At 39.8% G+C, this 20,690-nt stretch overlaps 1 protein-coding gene and 1 long non-coding RNA gene across 4 annotated transcripts in view; both read left to right on the top strand.

The window, feature by feature from the left end:
* The window catches only part of LOC311619937, a 342,372-nt gene that overhangs the window by 254,457 nt on the left and 67,225 nt on the right, over window positions 1–20,690 (top strand). The window lies entirely within an intron of this gene.
* Window positions 1–20,690, top strand: part of B3GLCT (beta 3-glucosyltransferase) — a 142,292-nt gene that overhangs the window by 54,377 nt on the left and 67,225 nt on the right. For all 3 annotated transcript variants that reach the window (XM_084878581.1, XM_084878582.1, XM_084878580.1), the window contains 2 exons: window positions 9,906–9,982; window positions 10,439–10,550. In XM_084878581.1, coding sequence (XP_084734707.1) covers window positions 9,906–9,982; window positions 10,439–10,550 — 189 coding nt within the window. The remainder of the gene's footprint in view (window positions 1–9,905; window positions 9,983–10,438; window positions 10,551–20,690) is intronic.

The raw sequence follows: 20,690 nt of genomic DNA, 5'->3' as shown, positions 1-20,690 counted from the left end.
AGACAGGCTAGTGCTTGTGCCAGCCTTGGGCCTTTTATTGATAGCTTTGGGGCTCCCTGACTCAGTTGCAGCTTGTTTGACAGGTTTTAGACTGAGAAAGGACAGGCCATTCATATGCAAAAGCCACTGTGCACAGCTTGGGTGAGGTTGTAAATTGGGTGGAGTGGAGTCTCAGGGAATCTCCAGGGCGGAGCAAACAGAAATGTCTGCCAGACAGCCCTGCACCAGAGAGGTCCCAGCATGGGAACAATGACTGCTGGAGCACCTCTGTCTGGAATAAAGCTGCCATCACATTCCTGCCCCGATGCCAGACAGTCCAGTTTATCCCTATATCTGTCTGGGTCCCCCAGAGCCTCACCTGGCATTGGAGCTCAGAGTAAGCGGGAGCTTGTTAATTCAGTTCAAGGGTGCTAGTCTTTTTAGAGGAGCAGCTGGGTCTTTAGCAGCCTATGTGTCACTCAGCTCCAATCTGTACTTGTTTTTACAGTCTGTAATTCTTTCTGCCTATAGGGACTTTTTTCCGCTGGGGGTCTGGTGTGGGGCTGGGGCCTCACTCCCTCTGGGAGCCTCCGCAGAGGCAATCTCCCTTCTGATTAAAAAGTGGCACACCCAGGTTCTGGACCAGCTGGTTCTATGTCTCCATACCTCCTACCAGTCACAATGCATTTTCTTCTTTACCTCTCTAGTTGTAGTACCTCCATTCAACCAGCTTTCCCATGGCTCTGGATGATAGTTGTTCTGTATTTTAGTTGTACTTTTGATATGGATGTGGGAGGCAGCAAGTATAGGCATTTACCTATGCTGTCATCTTGGTTCCTCCCCCATCTCCAGTTTTAAAACTTATAATGAAATTTATAACAACTTTGATGCTTATAATTATACTAGAGGTCTAGTGTACAAAATTTGTGCATGGGTGGGGGTATCCTTCAGCCTGGCCTGCACCCTCTTCAACCTGGGAATCTCTTGTACAATCCAGGACTGCTGGCTCCTAACACTCGCCTGCTTTATTTCCCTTAACCACTTCTGTCTGCCAGCCTGATTGCCCCCTAACCACTCCCCTGCTGGCCTGATTGATACCTAACTACTCCCTTGCTGGCCTGGTCACTACCAACTGCCCTCCCCCGCTGGCCTGATCTTGCCCTCAACTGCATTCCCCTGATGATGGCCCCCAACTGCCCTCCCTTGCCAGCCTGGTCACCCCTAATTGCCCTTCCCTGTAGGCTTGGTCTCCCCCAACTGCCCTTCCCTGATGGCAGTTGATCACGCACAACTGCCCTCTGCTGCTGGTCTGTTTGCCCTCAACTGCCCTCCCCTGCTGGCCATTTTGTGGTGACCATCTTATGGTGCCATCTTCTCGCATGACTCCACCTAGGCTTATTATATAGGATATTTCTTCTAATCAGTAAGCCAGCAGACTTTAGCAAGTGCTGTTCTGTGTGTGGAGTACAATTCTAGATTGCTGTGGAGCAGAGGGTTAGAAGAGAATTAGAATAGACATTCTAGTTCTTTGAATTACTGATAATTTAGATGGTAACTATTTCATAATAAAAATGACTACATAATTAAATAGGAATTAGAAGTCCAATATAAGTACTTGTAATATGTTAAACCATTACTCAAAAAATATGACTTAGACATCCATAGTTACAATAGGTGCCTTTGAATATGAAAGGACATCTCTGGACAGCACATGGGGCCCTAGAGAAAGGGGATGCTTATTGGAAGCTGTTTAAGAAGAAGTGTTTAGGATGTGGGTTCAGTCCCTGTTGGGCTATGTATGGGAGGCAGCTGATCGATGTTCCTCTCTCATATTGATGTTTCCTCCTCTTTCCCTTCCTCTGTTTCTTAAAATAATTCTAAAAAAGCAAATACATATTCTCAGGTGAGGATTAAGAAAAACAAACACACACATTAGAAAAAAAGGAAGTAGCATGTAAAAAGCACAAGTTAGTAATGTGCTAATTGTGCATGTGAAGCTTGAGAATAAAGAAGGAAGCTTTGTCAACTCAGGTAGGAAGATTGGATATTAGCTATGGGATGTTGATTTAGAACCTGGAACGGACTGGAAGACGAAGACATGAATTTCCTGAGTTTACTTTTGGAAGTGGCATTTGTAGAGTAAAGCACCTGGGACAATGGAATAGCGATTTTTGTACATCAGAGCAGATGGCTATCAAAGTTGGTGAGACATGGGTATCTGGTGGACAATTGTGGTTCTTAAAGGTAAATCCATAGATATAAGGATACAGATTTTGAAGAAGTGCTCTTTTTTTTTTCTTGAGGTTTTCCCCCTTACATGATAGATGGAAGGATCCTATGACATTATAAAGATTGACTATTTAAAGAGCTGTGTTATCAAAAAGCCAAGTGAAGAGGGGCCCATGGAAGCCCACGGGATTGTTCGGCGATGACCTCCAAATCAGGCATTTTACTGCATTTTCTTTTAAATGCCTACTATCTGCATAGCATCTGTGTGTCAGTTATTATTTGACTTCTGTTTGTTTTTGTTTTTTTAACTTAAAAACAATTCCATCTTAAGTGGATATTTGTGTGAAAAATTGTGTATTTTGTTTGTTACATGAAACGGGAGCAAACAGCTTCTAGGCTGTGAGGGCTCCCACGGAGTGTCCTATGTGATGTTGTGATGGACAGGTTGTCAGAGGAGGGTCTTTCTTCCCTTTGGATTTGGGGTCCAGTGAGCAGGGAGATCCTAGAGAGAGATAATTTCCACTGTAGCTTTAGAAGTGCTTTAACACTGAGTCTAACATTATGGAAACCGTTGTCCTCTAAAGGAATTTCAAAATGCTATGAAATTGGAAACAGTAAAGGAGAGAAGATAAAGTATCATTGTGTGGGGGCTTTTTAGTAGGTTCTAATAAAACAAGGGTCCGCACACCATTCTGAAGACTAAAAAGTGTGAATTTGAACCGTAGTGGAGGGCAAGGATCACGCTAGGTTGGGAAATCATTTTGCATGGGGAGCAGGGAAGTAAGCAACCGAAGGAGTGAGTGTTGGGAGAGAGCTGGATGGAGTTTGGAGTGAAGGCAGGACCCGAGAAGAGGCAGAACCACAGATAAACTGGTTCTATTTTTAAGGCAGCAAATACAGGAAAACAAATTCAGAATATGCTTATGAGGTTTTATTTTGGGAGGTTGGTGCAGGTGTAAATTACATTTTATGGTAGATATTGGCAGCCAGGAGAGCTGCTTAGAAATCTTCCCAGTCTCCCCCTTTCCCTTGAGTCAATAGCTTTTGAAGGGAATAGACACTTCTAATTTTATTGCCTTTTTGTGATATGAACTTTATTGAAAACCTGACAGACTCTTAATCTCATAAAGAAATGATTATTTCTGCTTATTCACAGGAAGTTTTGGAGATCACTATTTTCTTGGGAAGAGTTAGTCAGGTCTTGGCTTGTTCATTTAAAAAACCTCATTTCCATAAAATAAGCCAGGAGAGCCAGAGGAAAGCTTTTCATAGCTTATAGTGTGAAGAAGCTTGAGAAAGATGGCCTTGTGTTTATTGTTTTTAGAGATTTTTTTACTTGGCAAGGACACAGTGGATTAGCTTTGAGAGTTATGTCACTATCATTAAATTTCTTTTTAAGTGAGAGCAATTGGATACTTAATGATTAAAAAAGTTCTTTTTTGGTAGTAAATGATAGGTGTTAATGTGATAAACTGCAGACTTGATTACATTGCTGTTGAATAAGAATTTATTCATTCTTCATGTAATAAAACTTTATTAAGCACTTACTTTTTGCAAGGGCCTGGGCATGATGCCCCAGTGAGACTGGATCTGCTTCTGGGGAGAGGGAGTGCTGCTCAGCAGTAGTTAATACTTCATACAATGTGGAAGGCCATGCCATGAACATTTCTCTCTTGGCTGCCCAGCATTTGAACTCCTGTCAGTACTGGAGAATTCTGCTCATGGGGTGGGAGCTGGGCTGCGGCCCACTACAAACGTCAGAGATAGACGCTGGGCTCTCTGAGCTCAGGGAGGGCACCTGTGGTTGAATGTAGGTACTTGGACACTGCCATGCAGGATTCTGAGTGAAGCCAGGGGCCCATGGAAGCCAGTCATTTTAGAACCTACTTTTGTGGTGTGACTTCAGTGTCCAGTGTCTAGTGTTCCATGTGGACGGTGCCCATGGTGGGTGGTGCCCATCAGGTGGCTTGCTCCCAGTGGGTCACTGTGGATGTTGAGCCATCCCCGCTCTGTGCTGCTGCATGAAGCTGTGTCAGCATAGCAAGGTGAGGGCAAAGGCAAGGACAGGCCAACCCTGCCTGCAGTGTCAGCAAAGACTTTGTCAGGGCATCTGAGCCTGGAAGGACTAGTAAGAGCTTGCTAACCCCAGCCTGGGGCATCCGTGAGGACTCCAATGGAGGGAGGTCAGTTGTGAGTCCCACTGGGTGTTAGTGATGGGTGAATGAAAGGAAGGCCAATGGCTCTGAGCTAACATGATGAGTTCATGTTTGGAAAGGTGGGATTGAAGGGACTAGTGAGACTTGGAGTAAATGGGTTAGGGCCTGGAATGGAGACACACCCGGAAGGACAATAGTCATCCTACGTGACTCTCGTTGAGTGGAATATCACTAATAAGTAGTGCAACCAGGCCGATATCTCAGTCTGACTGACTCCAAAACCTCTTCTGTTTTCTCTGCTGCCTCCTGACACACAACTGGAGCTCAGTCACCTGGCAGATGAGTGCAGCTGATGTGTGCGAAGAATTCCATGCCGGTGTCCTGTTTACTCCATCACTTTACCTGGCTTTAGTGTTTAATACCATTTATCCCTGATATTACCTTCTATATTTATTTGCTTATTGCCTGTCTCCTTCATTAGAATGCGAAATCCAAGGGGAGCAGGGACTTGACCCTGTCTTTTTACACCTATTTACTGTGTTCCTATAACTGTGCCTGGCACATAGTAGTTACAAATATTGTCAAATAAATAATAATAATATCTATCATGTACATATCATGTACCAAGTGAAGGCATGTAGTAACTCACTTGACTCCCATGACTATGGTTATTCCCATATTAGAAATGAGATAACAGGCACAGACAGGTCAAGGAACTTGTTCAAGGTTGCACAGCCCAGAAACATGGTGCAAGGATGCTCATATAAGCACTTTGGGTCTAGAAACCAGATCGTTAGATGCTAAGTTTTACTGCCACTCATGAATGAATAAATGATTAGTTAAGACAGATTTATATGAGCTATAAAAATGAATTTAGTAATGCATCTCAGAGTAGACAGTTAATAAAAATAAATTTTATAAATAATGAAGTAATATTTTTCTCTTGTTAATAAGAAAGGACAGTTCATGATTAAGATAGATATCTGGAAAAACCTTTTTAAAAAAATAGGCTCAGGTTCCTGGAAGATACATTATAGCATCATATATAAACTACTGATCCATAAATAATACTGGGTTTTTAAAGGCCAGTAAATGTGTCTGATACTATATATTTCAAACAGCAATATTATATATCTTTGTTATTATCCTCATAAGATATATCTATTTCTTATGGAAGAAATTTTAACAGTAAGCAGATGTTCACTTTCATCATAATTTATTTGTTGGTCTAAAAGCTCAGTTCAGTGCTGAAGAGTTATATAACAGTTGGGTTTTGGAACTAAAGTTGAACTGGAATTACTCTTTAAACAGGGTCAGCCTTTTAAAACTTTTGTCTAATTCTGAACAAATGTTTGGGCTTTTACTTCTAATTTAGCCCTTGAACGGAATAGTCAGACTGAATTAGACCATAAACTCGTGTACTGCTGAGCTTGTGTTTTTAATTAAGGGATGGCCAAGTGACAAATATTGGGAATCAGACTGTGGACCCTGGAAAAGGCCAGCAGCCTGGGGTTAAATGAGTTAAATTCTTTCAAGGCAGACACGGGAAAACAAAAGTGCTTCAAAACCAAATTTGCCTAATGATGAAAGTAATTTGTGATATTTTTATCATTAATCTGTTTTCATCCATGTTCCAATGTTGGTTTTTTATTTCATTCTATTCATATTTCTAGCTATAAAATTTTCCCTCCATATCAAAAATAATGAGCTTTCTCCATTCTCAGAGCCTTTTTACAGTGCTCAGCTCTGGAGTCAAACCCAGTTCCCCAATGAAGATGATGATTATGTGTAATAACCAGGTGATGAGTTAGAGTGTAGATTTTGAACTTGTTTGTTTTCAATAATTATTAGAAGCTTTAAAAGTGAATATAGGCCTCAAAGGAAGTACTGACTGAAAGTCCAGTGGGCTTTCTGAGTATAAAGTGCCTGTTAGGACACTGGTAGGAAGTAGGATGGAAGTAGAGGTAGACTTTGGTTCAACGAGAAAGGTGGAGATGACATAAAAAGTTTAAATCGTCGTGATAAAGTTTTTCATTTTCTTTCCCTTTTCTGTCATTTTCCCTCATTTGAGCATTTATATTTTTAGCCCCTTTATGCGTGCCTCTGCTGTGGCATAGTTTTATTAGTGATAGGATTTTGTCCTATCTTTTAGGTTTGAAGTAGCATGGTTTAGTGTAGGGGTGTCGAACTCAATCAGAGAAGGGGCCAAAATCTAAAATCCAGCCTAAATCGTGGGCCGAATGGTTTACTGAACAGTCATAAACTGACAATGTCATAAACTGACAGCGGAGTGCAGTGATGACAGCGCGGTGCGGGCCACATTGCAAGGCCTGGCCGGCCGGATTTGGCCCGCGGGCCTTGTGTTTGACACATGTGGTTTAGTGAAATCGGCAGAGCTCAGACAGCAGACAGGGCTGCATGCACAAATGTTGCTTCCATAGCCTTTACTTTCTCCTTGATTTTTTATTTGAAAACTGTTTTTCAGTCATTCATGCAATTACATATTGAAAGAACATACTTTTTCATTTAAAGTGCCTTAGGGTGGCGATATGGCACCTTTAGGAGGTCCAACCCCATTGTGGTATTAGGCAACAAAAAGAAAAGAAATGATTACAATTCCAAGTGCTAAGATCTGGGGATAAGACCATTTGATTCGAAATTTATTATGATCTTTTAAACTATATACATATATACATACATGCATACACACACACACACACACACACACACACACACACACACATATATATATATACATGTATTTACTATATAAAACAAGAATAAAAGCTTTTAAGGCTTTTTGAGTATTGTTAATAGATAAAAATTTATAAAGTGGCCTTGGCTTAGTGAAGAGTTAAATCAAGACCAGCTCTGAGTGTCAGGGTAGAACTTTATATATTTGAGAACTTTATTTTAAAAACCTTGTGGAGATAGTTAATGACAGCATACACGTTTTTGAAGAGTTTCTATGTGGAAATATAGGGGTTCAGAAAGCTTGATTGCCATTTTTGTGTTCACCAACTGAAGTAAATACAAAATCCTGGCATATGACTTAGTGAACAAAGAAGTAATGATTATAATTCACCAGTAAACCAGAGTTTATTTTAGTCTAGAATTTAGCTTCCCCTTTGTGCTGACTAAACCTGTGCCTGCTGCACTTTTCTTGTGACTGAAATTGTTCATAAGCCTGGCTTTGCATCTCTGCCAGGAAAGTGCCCTCACAGTTTTTCTGCTGACATTACCTGTGTAGGTTTAATATCTAATGACATCACTTACATACAGGGTGGGGCAAAAGTAGGTTTACAGTTGTTCACCTGGAAATAATACAATAATCTATCTATATAATTAAGGAATAGGTAAATTAGCAGGGACACCATAATGTCACGACCAAACAACAGGAACCTGTGGCTTCATGGTGCCTGGCCGGGGCGAGGGACCTCAAGCAGCACCCCCTGCCCCAGCCCCAGCGCCGGCCCGGAGACTTCAGGCTGTGCTCCCTGCCCTGGCAGGGGCTTGAAGGGGGACCTGAAACTTCACTCCCCATCGGGCACTGGGCTGGGACCTGAGGCTGCACCTCCAGTCCGGAGGGACTTGACGGGGATGGGGCTGAGTCTCACCCAATGGGGGCAGGGCTGGCCTGGTCTGGATCTCCTGAGTTTTCGAAGCGCATGCGGGTGGTGGGCAAGCACTTGAGTGTAGGTCCCATGGCACGCCCAGACTCTGACAGGAAGGAGATATACATGTTACTAATTTTAATTACCTGAGGTCCTCTGGGCCCGTGCTGGGGGCCAGGGGTGCTACCTGAGGTCCCCCAGCCTGGTGCCAGGGTGGGGTGTGTGGCCTGAAGTCCCCTGTTAAGCCCCACCTGGTGGGGGGCATGGCCTGAGGTCCCCCGGCCTGGCGCTGGGGCGGAGGGAGCATCCTGAGGTCCCCTAGCCCAGCACCGGGACAGGAAGTGCGCCTGGAGGTCCCTTCAAGCCTTGCTGGGTGGGGGACGTGGTCTGAGGTCCCCTGTCAAGCCCCATGGGGGCGGGGGAGAGTGTAGCCTCAGGTCCCTGCTGATTGCTCATTAAGGCTCCATATGGAAACTAGGCCTCAGCTGTGGTTGCAGCCATCTTTATGATGGAGTGATGGTCAATTACCCCGTTTCCCCGAAAATAAGACTGTGTCTTATATTAATTTTTTCTCCCAAAGTTGAGCTAGGTCTTATTTTCAGGGGATGTCTTATCTTTCCATGCGCTAGGTCTTATTTTCGGAGGATGTCTTATTTTCGGGGAAACACGGGTAGTATATTCCCTCTTTATTAGATAGGAAGCCTTAGTGACAGTTTGATCTTTTGACCAGTATTTATAATGCACACTAACCACCAGGGGGCAGATGCTCAACTCATAGGCATGGAAACATGGAACAGATTGATGAACCTTAGAAGGAAAGGGAGAGAAGGGAGGGTATGAAGAGATTAACCAAATATCTTATATGCATAATAGAGGCTTGGTGCACGGATTTGTGCACTGGTGGGGACCCTTGGCCTGACCTGCTGGGATTGAGCTGAAACCAGCAATCTGACATCCCCCAAGGGGTCCTGGATTGCAAGAGGCCAGCCCAGGCCCAGGGACTCCACCAGTGCACTAATCTGTGCACCATGTCTCTAGCTAATAAATAATAGTACAAGAATAAACTCTGTGTATTGCATACTCACAACTGTAAACCTATTTTTGTCCCATCCTGTATTTCTTATAGCTAAGAGAAAAATTTTGAGGTTTACCTCCTTCTCTTAAAGACATTTTTAAAACTAAACTATGTTTTAACTACATTAAAGGGTTTTTAAAGCATGCATATAACACCTGTCATTTTGACATGAATATTTTCATTTTTCTGGTTCCTTTCTAGTCTCTCTTCATATGTGAATTTGTTTTATGTTGCTCGAATCATGTGTTTTCCCATTCAACATAAAGATGCTTCCGTTGTTACAAAGTCTTCACTGTTATAATTTCAATTGCTATATAATAGCTCATTTGTTTTTTATTTTCTTATACAACTTTTTTAGTATTTATTTACTATTTCTTTTCTAGTTTGCTCATATTAGCATGTTCCCATAATTATTTGAAAATTTTATTCAAATATTAACTTGATTAGTTTTCTTCATACATGATACTTGTTTTTAAGTAATCCCTCATGAATATATATGAGTGAGTGGATAAAGCTTATAGCATTATTTAAAAAGGCAGTAAAAATTACTGAATAATTTAGACTCAATAGAAAGACCTGGATTATCTTGGGCTACTTTTAATTCAGCCTTTAGGTTTACTTTTTCTCTCTAACATGTCATGTTGTTAGTCTGATTTAACCTTTGATTACTATTTTTGCATGTCATATTTATATATGGAAGTTATTGTAAAATAAATGCTATATTATGTAAGGAAATGAAGCTTATTTGATATTTAACTCCAAAGATTTATATTGCAACCATTTTCTTCTTAAATAATGAACTTGTATGAACTGTCTGACTGATAGGGAATGTTATGCACTGTATTTCTCTAGGAGCTCCCCAGAGTCCTTCTGCTTCACGAACTGTCTAAGCAGGAAGGTGCATGGACCATCCTTCCACTGTTACCGCAGTACGTTTAACTGGAAATGTGTCAATTCCTGACATTTCTACCGGGAAACTCGTAAGCTCCCTCATTTTCTTATAAGAGGGTGTGTTTTTCTCAGCGCCAGTAAGTGAAGTAAATTTGAACTCAGTTTTTTTTATGACTATTACATTAACCCGATTTCTTCCTAACCATGAATGACTTTTATTTTTAAATGTTTCTTTTTTTTAAAGATAAAATGTCTCTATATTTGGTATTTATGTTTGATAATTACTGTGGTTTTGTTAAATCTTCTTAAAGCTATAAACCATTATTATTTGGTTTTCCTATATGCTGAAACTATATGTTGAAGAAAAGTATAAGAAAAACTTTGGATTTCTTGTTATTTTATATGTCCTTCATCATTTCCTGCCTATTAGTTTTAAATCTTATTATAAGCTTGCTTAATAAAAGTGATTACTAGAGCCTATTTCCTTTCATCAGCTTTTCTGCAACATATAGCAGAAATTCCTCGTGGATTTTCTTCTGTGAAGAAGAGACAAGAATAAAAGTTCCAGAACTCTTAGAAACACTCAGAAGATATGACACCTCAAAGGTGAATACAGTTTCAATACCAGTGTTTATTTTTTGGGTGAAATGCTTAAAAAAAGATTTTGACGATGAGGTTTTTAAAAGTAATAAAGCAATTTAAAACAAAAGAGAATGGAATAATAGTTGAATATCTGGAAGCAATGTTTAATAATTCTCTTTAAGTTTTGTAGCTTTCAGAGGGAAGGAACTTACCAAGAGCTGTTCTTAAATGAAAAGGAAAACCTATTTATGTATGCTAACAGTTTCAGAAAGTTCAAGAACTATAACACAGAATTAAGTTATCCTTCTCTTTATGAATAGTGACCACATAGTATTTTAGATATGAAATATATTTTGAGTACCATGGTGATAGCAGGGCACACAGACAAGGTCCTGACCACATGGATGGTACCGGATAATAGGAAACCACAGACGATTACAGAAGCAATTACAGTTAAAAGTGAGACTTTTTAATAAGGGAAATGTGAGGCTCTATTAGAAGCATATAGCTGGGCATCATATTTAATCTGGAAGGGTCACAAGTGGAATTGACCTTTAGTCTGAGTCGCGTAGGATGAGTAGGAATTAACAGGAGAGAAAGTGTTCTAAGCAGTTCTATGTAAGAAGGTCTGGAGGTGAGAAGGGATGCATCTTATGTTAGATTGTTTGCTACTTTCATATTTTCAAATTTTATTTTGTGAAAACAGGATATAGCTATTAGCTCTTTTTTTCTTTATTGATTAAGGTATTACATATGTTTTTTTTTTCTCCCCATTGCCCCCCACCTCCCCACTCATACCCTCACCCTCCTGGTGTCTGTGTCCATTGGGTAGGCTTATATGCATGCATACAAGTCCTTTGGTTGATCTCTCCTCGTTTCCTCCACCCTCCCCTGCCTTTCCTCTGAGGTTTGACGGTCTGATCCATGCTTCTCTGTCTCTGATCTGTTTTTGGTCATCAGTTTATGTTGTTCATTATATTCTACAAATGAGTGAGATCATGTGATATTTATCTTTCTCTGACTGGCTTATTTTGTTAGCATAATGCTCTGCAGTTCCATCCATGTTGTTGCATATGGTAAGAATTCCTTCTTTTTTAGCGCAGTGTAGTATTCCATTGTGTAGTACCAAAGTTTTTTAATCCTCTTATCTGCTGATGGGCACTTAGGCTGTTTCCAAATCTTAGTAATGGTAAATTGTGCTTCTATGAACATAGGGGTGCATATATTCTTTCTGATTGGTGTTTCTAATTTCTTGTGATATATTCCTAGAAGCAGGATCACTGGGCCAAATGGGAATTTCATTTTCAGTTTTTTTGAGGAAACTCCATACTGTTCTCCACAATGGCTGCGCCAGTCTGCATTCCCACAAGCAGTGCATGAGGGTTCCTTTTCTCTGCATCCTTGCCAACACTTGTCGTTTGTTGACTTGATGATAGCCATTCTGACAGGTGTGAGATGGTACCACATTGTCATTTTGATTTGCATCTATCAGATGATTAGTGACTTGAGCATGTTTTCATGTGTCTCTTGGCCTTTCATGTGTCCTTTTTCTAAAAGTATATATTTAGGTTCATTGCCCATTTTTTGATAGTATTGTTTATCTTCCTTTTGTTAAGTTGTATGAGTTCCCTGTAAATGTGGGAGATTAAACCCTTATTGGTGATAACATTGGCAAATATGTTCTCCCACGCAGTGAGCTTTCTTGTTTTGTTGATGGTTTCTTTTGCTGTGTAGAGCTTTTTATTTTGATCTAATCCCATTTATTTATTTTCTCTTTAGTTGCCATTGCTCTAGGAGTTGTACTGGTCAAGATACTGCTTTGGCATATGTCTGAGATTTTGCTGCCTGTTGGTTCCTCTAATATTTTTATGGTTTCCCATCTTCTTGGCTCTTGTTTACTTCTAATCCTTAGCACTAGTGGAGTATTGAATACTTAATAGGGGGATCAATAAACACTTGTGAACAACTGAGTTATCCTGTGAGGTCAGCTTTCCTCCTAGGCTCCGTTCCGTGCCCCTGCAGGTGTAGAGGGCTGACTCAGAGGCATCTTGGGAATAAATCAAGCTTCTCGGTTCTGGAGAAGCCTAGGTTACACCCTGATCACCTCATAGAATTCTTTAAACTTGGAATGAACAGAATGGTCCATTTCCGATACTAATGGATGCCTGCCTGGCCCATCCATGTTCTGATGCCCACTCAGAACTGGGTCAGGTTTAATGAGGACCCCGGGAAGGAAAGGTGGCTTTTGGCTGCCTGTTTGGTTTGTTGATAATAGACCCTAAAAGCTGGGGTCAGTGAACATTAGATTTCTCAAACACTAGAACGTTTGTTACTGTCATAAGACCACCAGTTTCGATGTTGTTTACATGCTTGAAGGATCCATTGTAGTTTTTCTGCATGATTTGCTTTCTGGGAAGATACAGTGTAATTGAATGAGAGAGTTGTTAGGTTAAAAAAAATTATTTCAGAGGAGAGAAGAATTATGACCATGTCTGAGATGAAGCTAACCAGCATCTATGTACCTTTTGCCATGTTTTATGTAAAACATTTGTTATGCATTTATGTTTCCTTTTGACTTGGGAAAAACTCCCAACTCTTTTTCAGGATGTAGGAGTTTTAATCTCCCCCAAGTGTTCATTTCACCTGAAGATTATTTTTCCATTATCCATAGCTCTAATTCTCTTTAGAAGAAGGTGACTCACAGAGTTTTTTTTTTTTAATGAAAATTGGAATAAATTCAAAAGTTCAAAGCAAGTTCATGAAAAGCAAGAACAGAGTAAAACTGAGATGATTCCCCCCTTTTTTTCTGAACTCTGCCGTAGGGTGGGGGGGGGGGGTGGAAATCTAGGCTGCTTTATTTCTTTTAAAGCTAGCACTTAGGAGTAGGAATTACATGATGTTGAAATTAGCTCAAACCAGTGTTGTCCCCTCACTCACACCCCCCGCCTCCTCCCGCCCCCTTATTTGACATTTTAGAAATAAAAGTATAAAGCAAGTCTGGCTTGGCTATTGACACAAATAAACTACATAAAAATAATATGATGTAATGTGGTAGAGTATAGTTATTTTGTTTTATTCTGACATTTTTACCCTTCAGTATCTTCCTGTCATTCTTACTAATGCAAATTCATGCTAAAGTACAATATTTTAAAAATTAAATCTTTGCTGAAACCGGTTTGGCTCAGTGGTAGCCGATAGAGCGTCGGCCTGTGGACTGAAGGGTCCTGGGGTCGATTCCGGTAAAGGGCATGTACCTTGGTTGCAGGCATCCTCAGTAGGGGGTGTGCAAGAGGCAGTTGATCGATGATTCTCTTTCATCATTGATGCTTCTAATTCTCTATCCCTCTCCCTTCCTCTCTGTATAAAATCAATAAAATATATTTAAAAAAATTTAAATCTTTATTAAAATAATTAATCTTTGTTAAATTGCCTTTCCAGGTTATTTCTATAAATTTTCAAATCTTTTTAAAATATATATATATTTTATTGATTTTTTTTTACAGAGAGGAAGGGAGAGGGATAGAGAACTAGAAACATGGATGAGAGAGAAATATCGATCAGCTGCCTCCTGCACACCCCTCACTGTGGATGTGCCCGCAACCAAGGTATATGCCCTTGACCAGAATCGAACCTGGGACCCTTCAGTCCACAGGCCATCGCTCTATCCACTGAGCCAAACCAGTTTCGGCAAATTTTCATATCTTGATGAAGTCTTTATTTTTCCCACTGTATGCCTTTAATATAAGTGTGCATATGCTGACATGTCTTGACTTTAATTTTTGTTTGCATTATTCTACAATCTGTTGGCAGTAATTATAATTTTTAATGTCTATTTATAATTTTATCCTTTAAATGTGCCACAAGCAATTCCTATTATTGAATGTTTAAACTGGCATTTTTTCTTTTTCTTTTCTCTCTATAATACATAAACATTTTTAACTTTTACTATAGAGGTATCAGAATAGTGCCCTAATCTTTTACACTTCCAGAGTCCAATGTTTTTAAATGCATGGAGCTGATACAATGATTTGTACATTATAGCAACCTGAGAATAATGAAAGAAAAATATTTTACAGAATTAAATAAAGAACTTTACTATAATTAAGATTTAAACATCCATTGCTATCACACATACATGTTAAGAAGCGCTGTATAAGTTCCTATAGATTTATATACATAATTAATACTTACTGTTAGTTTTTTTTGCCTCAAGTTTAACATCTTCCAAACCATAGGTAATATTTTATTTGAATTAATCAATATACATTTTGAATATATAATTAGCAGAAAATCTTACATAACCTGATACTCAAAGAGACCAATTATTATTTCTTTGATGTTCTAAATATTTTTTAAGGCAGACAGATATTTGTTTTAAAAGTTAAAAACTCAACAGGATCTATGTCTTTAAAAATATATATATATTTATTTTTGAAAGTATTAAATATATGCCCTTCCCCCCTCCCCTCTGCCCCACTGAACTCTTCTAACCCACCCGCCTTCCACCTCAGGCCTTCACCAGCCTATTGTCTGTGTCCATGGGTTATGTATATATGCATACAAGTTCTTCTGTTGATCTCTTCCCACTCACCCACCCTCCTCTGCCCCTGGAACTGTTTTTGATACAACTTTACATATTATTCATTTTTAAACAAGCAGTGACTATCTCTTTTGGATTTTCATTGTTAAGACCTATAATACATAGCAGATAATAATTTATAAAATGAATAACATCTGGGAATTTATTAAATTTTTAGGGATCCAATATTATAAAATTTCCTGTAATCATGTCATTTAAAAATGAACATATACCTATTAAGAAATGTAGTAAAAATTGTTTAATCACTTTAGAGCAGTCAAAATACAACACTAAGATTGGTGTCTTGGTGTCTGAAAATAGTCATTTTGCCATATACAGCTTAATCTTTTATTCATTTTAAGTTAATGGTTAATTCAAAAGCTGAGTTTTAATCAAAGTTGTTTTTAAACATTGTTGAAGAGTCAGATCAATGTCACTAGCCCTTGCTTCTCTCCTCCTCTACTCTTGCTCTTTCTTCCTTATTCTAAATTATAGTCTTTGAGAAGTCAGAGTTTACTGTTCTCTTGAGCTACCAATGACTGCTGATGTTCTTTTTGCTCATCTCCAAGGTACTTGTTTTGCATATTACTTGAAAAATATTTTAGAGTGAATCCAGGGTACCTCTGATTTTCTTGAAATACTTTTGCTTGCTTTGTATTCTATACCAGCTGTTTCTATATTAGTTCCTGTGTTCGAGCTTTTACTTTTTTTTTCTATTGCTGCTTTTCTAAATTGGTTGAAGAGCTCACCTAAGGACACCTGACATTTTGACTGGTTTGTCTAACTTTTTTCTAAGAGTCTGCATTCTTGATTTGTATATCCTTCTGTACAGAAATTTGACATTCACACACGAAAACCATTGTATCATCACCAGACGGATGCATCACAGTTAGGCCACTCAAGTGACTTTTTAAATCACACGAGGGAGGCAGGATTTATAAAGGTGAAATGCTCTTTGCACTCTGCATATGTTGTAATTCTTGATTATTAGTGCTAACTTGTGGTGATCTGGTGGTGTTCCACTTGAATGTGTAGTCTGATGAAAAAGGGCAATAGAATAAGATGTTGTGTCTTGCATAGAAGATTGCATCTTTACTTTCTCTTTAGAAGGAGAATCATTCTGTTTCACTTCAGTAATTTAGATAACATTTCTGATTCGGAATCACTGCTGTCTGAAGAAATTGAATCACTGCTACTACTTTCAGACTCTGACGAACTGCTGCTGCTTTCACTCATTTGGGAACAAATTTCAACATTAGTCTTGGATGATGGAGTTTTCTCAGATTTTGGTTCACATTTTCTAGAATTTAACTCATATTGACATCCAATAATCACTTTTTCAACTCCTTTTTTTTTTTCCTTTCTTTCTTTTTTTTTTCTTTTTTTTTTTTCTTTCTGTGAATGTAGTTCTTTGAACTTCATTATTTTCTTACCATGAGGTTCTAGTGGTCTTTTTCTTAGACATTCAGCAACATATTTTTCTAGCTACCTCAGTATTGTTGTTTTCAGTGTTTCAAAGTCTATCTCTATCTCATCAGGGTTGGAATTTCTCAATGAAGGTTCTGTTGATTGTATAATATGAACTTTTCCAAATTTATCTCCAGAAAGTTTGTTTCTATTCAAACTCAATCGCCTTTTCTCCTGATAGCATTATCTTCATCCTCAGATTCAGAGCCAACGCTAATTTCCTCTTTTTTGGCTGATTGCTCTTGGATTTTTCTTCTAATTTCAATTGCTTAAACTTTTTTCTTGGATTTTCATCTGTGTTATTAACATTTTCTTTTATCTTTTCTCTTTTATTATTTTTTATACATTTATTTTTATTGATTTCAGAGAGGAAAGGAGAGAGATATAGAAACATCAAGGATAAAGAAGTAAAGGAGAGAGCACTGGTAGGAGGGGTGGAAGCGTGGAACCAGATGGTCCAGCACCCACGTTGGCATTTTTTAATTGGGAGGGTTATCTCCAAGGCTCCCATGAGGAGCAAGGGGTCCCAGGTACACACCAGACCCCCTGCCCAGGGTTCCAGAAGAGAAGTCCCTGTAACTTCAAGTCTGGATTGTGGCTGAGTGACACGGAGGCTGCTGAAATCCCAGGTGTTCCTCTTACAGTCTTGCTCCGTTGAGCTCCAGCACTGGGCAGTGACTTTGGGCGAGTCCAGGGACGTACAGGGAGGAACTGGACTGTTAGACATCAGAGCAGGAGCTTGGGGGCAGCTTTCTCCCAGGTAGGGTTGCTTGCTGGGGCCATTATTCCTGTGCTGGGACCTCTCCCATTGCAGAGCTGACTGACTGGCAGCCATATCTGAGTTTTTATTAGTGTGGCCACACTGTTTCTTCTACCCTGGTGATTCCCTGAGACTCAGTCCCATCAAATCTCAGTCCCCACCTAAGCTGTTTGCAGCTGCCTTTCCATATGAATGCCCTATCCTTTACACAAGCAGGAGCTGGAGTTAGCATGTCCCAAACCTATCAGTAAAAGGCCCAAGACCTGGCACTAGCACCAGCCTGCCTTCCTAGACAGTTGAGCCTTGTCTTGGCACCTACTTGCCCAGTACAAATAGAAGCCATCTGCAGATCTCTGCATCTCCTGCCAGATGTCCCCAGGCAGTGCCTGACTTTGCACCTCCCAGGAAGCCCCAGAGCCAGTGTGCCCCATGGACAGCTTCAGACCATTCCAGATTACAACTCTGCACATCCATAAGTGACACATTCAAGTGGCAGACTCAGTGAGCACCAAGGCCCTACTGAAACAAGTCTTGCTTCATAGGGATATCTAATACATAGCAGCTCTTCCTTTGTAGACGCAGCTGGTTCTCATAGCCAATTGGTCTGAAGGCCAATTTTTCCCAGTGATAGCCAACAGCAATCAAGACTCAACTACAACGAGACTGTGCACACAACCCACACAGGGGCACACCTAGAGTGTCCAGCTCAGGTGACTGGGGGGACTGAGCCAGTGGGCCTTACAGGACACATAATACACAAGGCCACTCTACCAATTCCAGGAGACATAACAGCTCTATCTAATACATAGACACAAACACAGGGAAGTAGCCAAAAATGCAGAGCTAAAGAAACATGTTACATATGAAAGAAATGGAAGAAAACAAACTACTGGATACAGAGTTCAATACCATGGTTATAAGGTTACTCAAGGAGCTTCAAAGGACTTAATGAGATTTTCAAGGATCTTAGTGAGAATTTCAAAGACTTGAAAAAGGATCAGTCAGAATTAAGCATATATTAACTGAAGTAAAGAATAATTTACAGGCATTCAACAATAGAATAGAGTATTCCAAGGATTAAATTAACTATTTTTGGAATATGTGGAAGCAAAAAACACCCAATCAGAAGAGCAAAAAGAAAAAAGAATCCAAAACTTTGAAGATAGTGTAGGGAGCCTCTGGTACAACTTCAAGTGTACCAATATTCATATTATGGGGGTGCCAGAAGGAGAAGAGAGAGAGAAAGATATGGAAAGTCTATTTGAAGAACTAATGACAGAAAACTTCCCCTCTCTAGTGAAAGAAATAGACATATAAGTCCAGGAAGTTTTGAGAGTGCCGAACAAGAGAAACCCTAAGAGGTCCACACCAAGACACATCATAATTAAAATGCCAAGAGCAAAAAACAAAGAGAAAGTCTTAAAAGCAGCAAGAGAAAAACTGTTGCCTACCTATCAGGGAGCACCTGTATGATTGTCAGCTTATTTCTCAACAAAAACTTGCAGGCCAGTGGCAAGAAATACTCAAAGTGATAAAAAAGCAAGGACGTACAACCAAGATCACTCTATCCCGCAAAGCTATCATTTAGAATTGAAAGTCAGATAAAGAGCTTCATAGACAAGAACAAGCTAAAGAAGTTCATTAGCACCAAACCAGTATTACATGAAATGTTGAAGGGTATTCTTTAGGAAGAGTAAGAGGGGGAGGAGGAAGAGAAGGAGGAGGAAGAAAAAAATATGAATAAAATGGCAATATTTACATATCTATCAACAGTTATGTAAAAATAAAAATAAATGAACAAGGAATCTAATGAATAAAATAAACTGATGAATAAAATAGAATCAGAGGCATGGAAACATGGGACAGACTGATGAATCTCAGAGGGAAGGTGAGAGTGGGCAGGAAGAGATTAACAAAAGATCTTATATGCATATATGCATTACCTGTTGCCCAGTGATGACTTAATATCTTTATAAAGTATCAAGAAGAAAAACGTCAGGTGGAATTGTGAACCTAAACATACAGGTTAAGTTTATGACCCGTTGCTGACTTGACCAACACTAAGACTCTGAGGGTATTTGTGACACAACCACAATGGAAAGGGGCTCTTAAAAGTCAGTACTGTATCCCTCCTGCTTTTATTTTTTAGACTAGGGGCCAGTGCATGAAATTTGTCCCTCACATATTGGGAGCCCTCAGGGGATGTCTTACTGATGGCTTAGGCCCGCTCCCTGTTGGGAGGTGACTGGGCTGATCAGGGGAAGGAGCCAGCCCCATTACCCCACTGCTGCAGCCACTGCTAGTCACCGCAGCAGTCAAGGTATTTTCATCAAAATGTACTCCAGTCTCTTCACCATGAAAAAATGACAACTTTCTTTAAGCATTTTCAAAATGTGTCTTTCATAGGATATGACATTTCTTTCTTTATTTTTCTTTTTATCTTCACCTGAGGATATGTTTCCATTAGTTTTTTCCCCCTTCCCTCCAATCCCAGGCTTGGCCCCTGCCCAAGCCTAAAGTGTCTGCCCCAGGCTTTAGGCTTGGGAAGGGGACACTCCCCGCCCCCCCCGCCCCTCCGATCACAGGCTCGGCCCCTTCCCAAACCTAAAGCCTTTGCTAGATGGCTGGCTGGGAGTGACCTGGGTGTCAAGGAGGTTCCCTGGACCCAGGTATGTATGCAAATTAGCCACCATCTTTGTTGGGTTTATTTGCATACTCACTCTGATTGGTTGTGAGTGTAGTGGAGATACAGTCAATTTACATGTTTATTATTATGTAAGATTAGGAATAGAAAGTGAGGTGATGATGGTTGGAAAGAAAAAATATGTAAAATTATTAGAACTCAGGCTTCTTGGTTTAAATTATATGCTTTAGTTTCTTTTTTATAGGGGGTGGTTGCCTTTTAAAGCTGTCCTTTGCTTGCTTTTAACAAAAAACTAGTGAGCACTTAATAATGTTAGGTGTTCCAGGAACACAGTAGTGAATAGAATGGACAAAAGCCCTGCCCACAGTCAGGGATTATTCTTGTTTCAGGAAAGATAAGTAATAAGCAAAAATGCAAATAATGTGTAAGATGGTTATTGGTGCTATGGAGAAAATAAAGCCGAATAAGCGGGATAAAGGGTAGATTAGGGTGGGCTTATTCTATGTAGGATGTTCAGGGAACATCTCACTGATCAGATCACATTTGAGCAGAGGGTGAAGAAACCAAGGGAGTGAGCCATGTGCTCCTTATTTGTATATCTAACTGCCTAATTAAAACCTCAACTTATTCATCTAATAGGAACCTCAAATTCAATATGTCTGAAACTGAACTCTTAATGACCCTTTAAATCCCTTCCATCGTTAGTCTTTCTCA

This window comes from Pipistrellus hanaki, assembly GCF_964339955.1.
Source record: "Pipistrellus hanaki genome assembly, chromosome: 3".
Lineage (NCBI taxonomy): Eukaryota > Metazoa > Chordata > Mammalia > Chiroptera > Vespertilionidae > Pipistrellus > Pipistrellus hanaki.
Note: the sequence above shows the minus strand (reverse complement) of the source record. Positions and strands in the feature narration are given on the sequence as shown.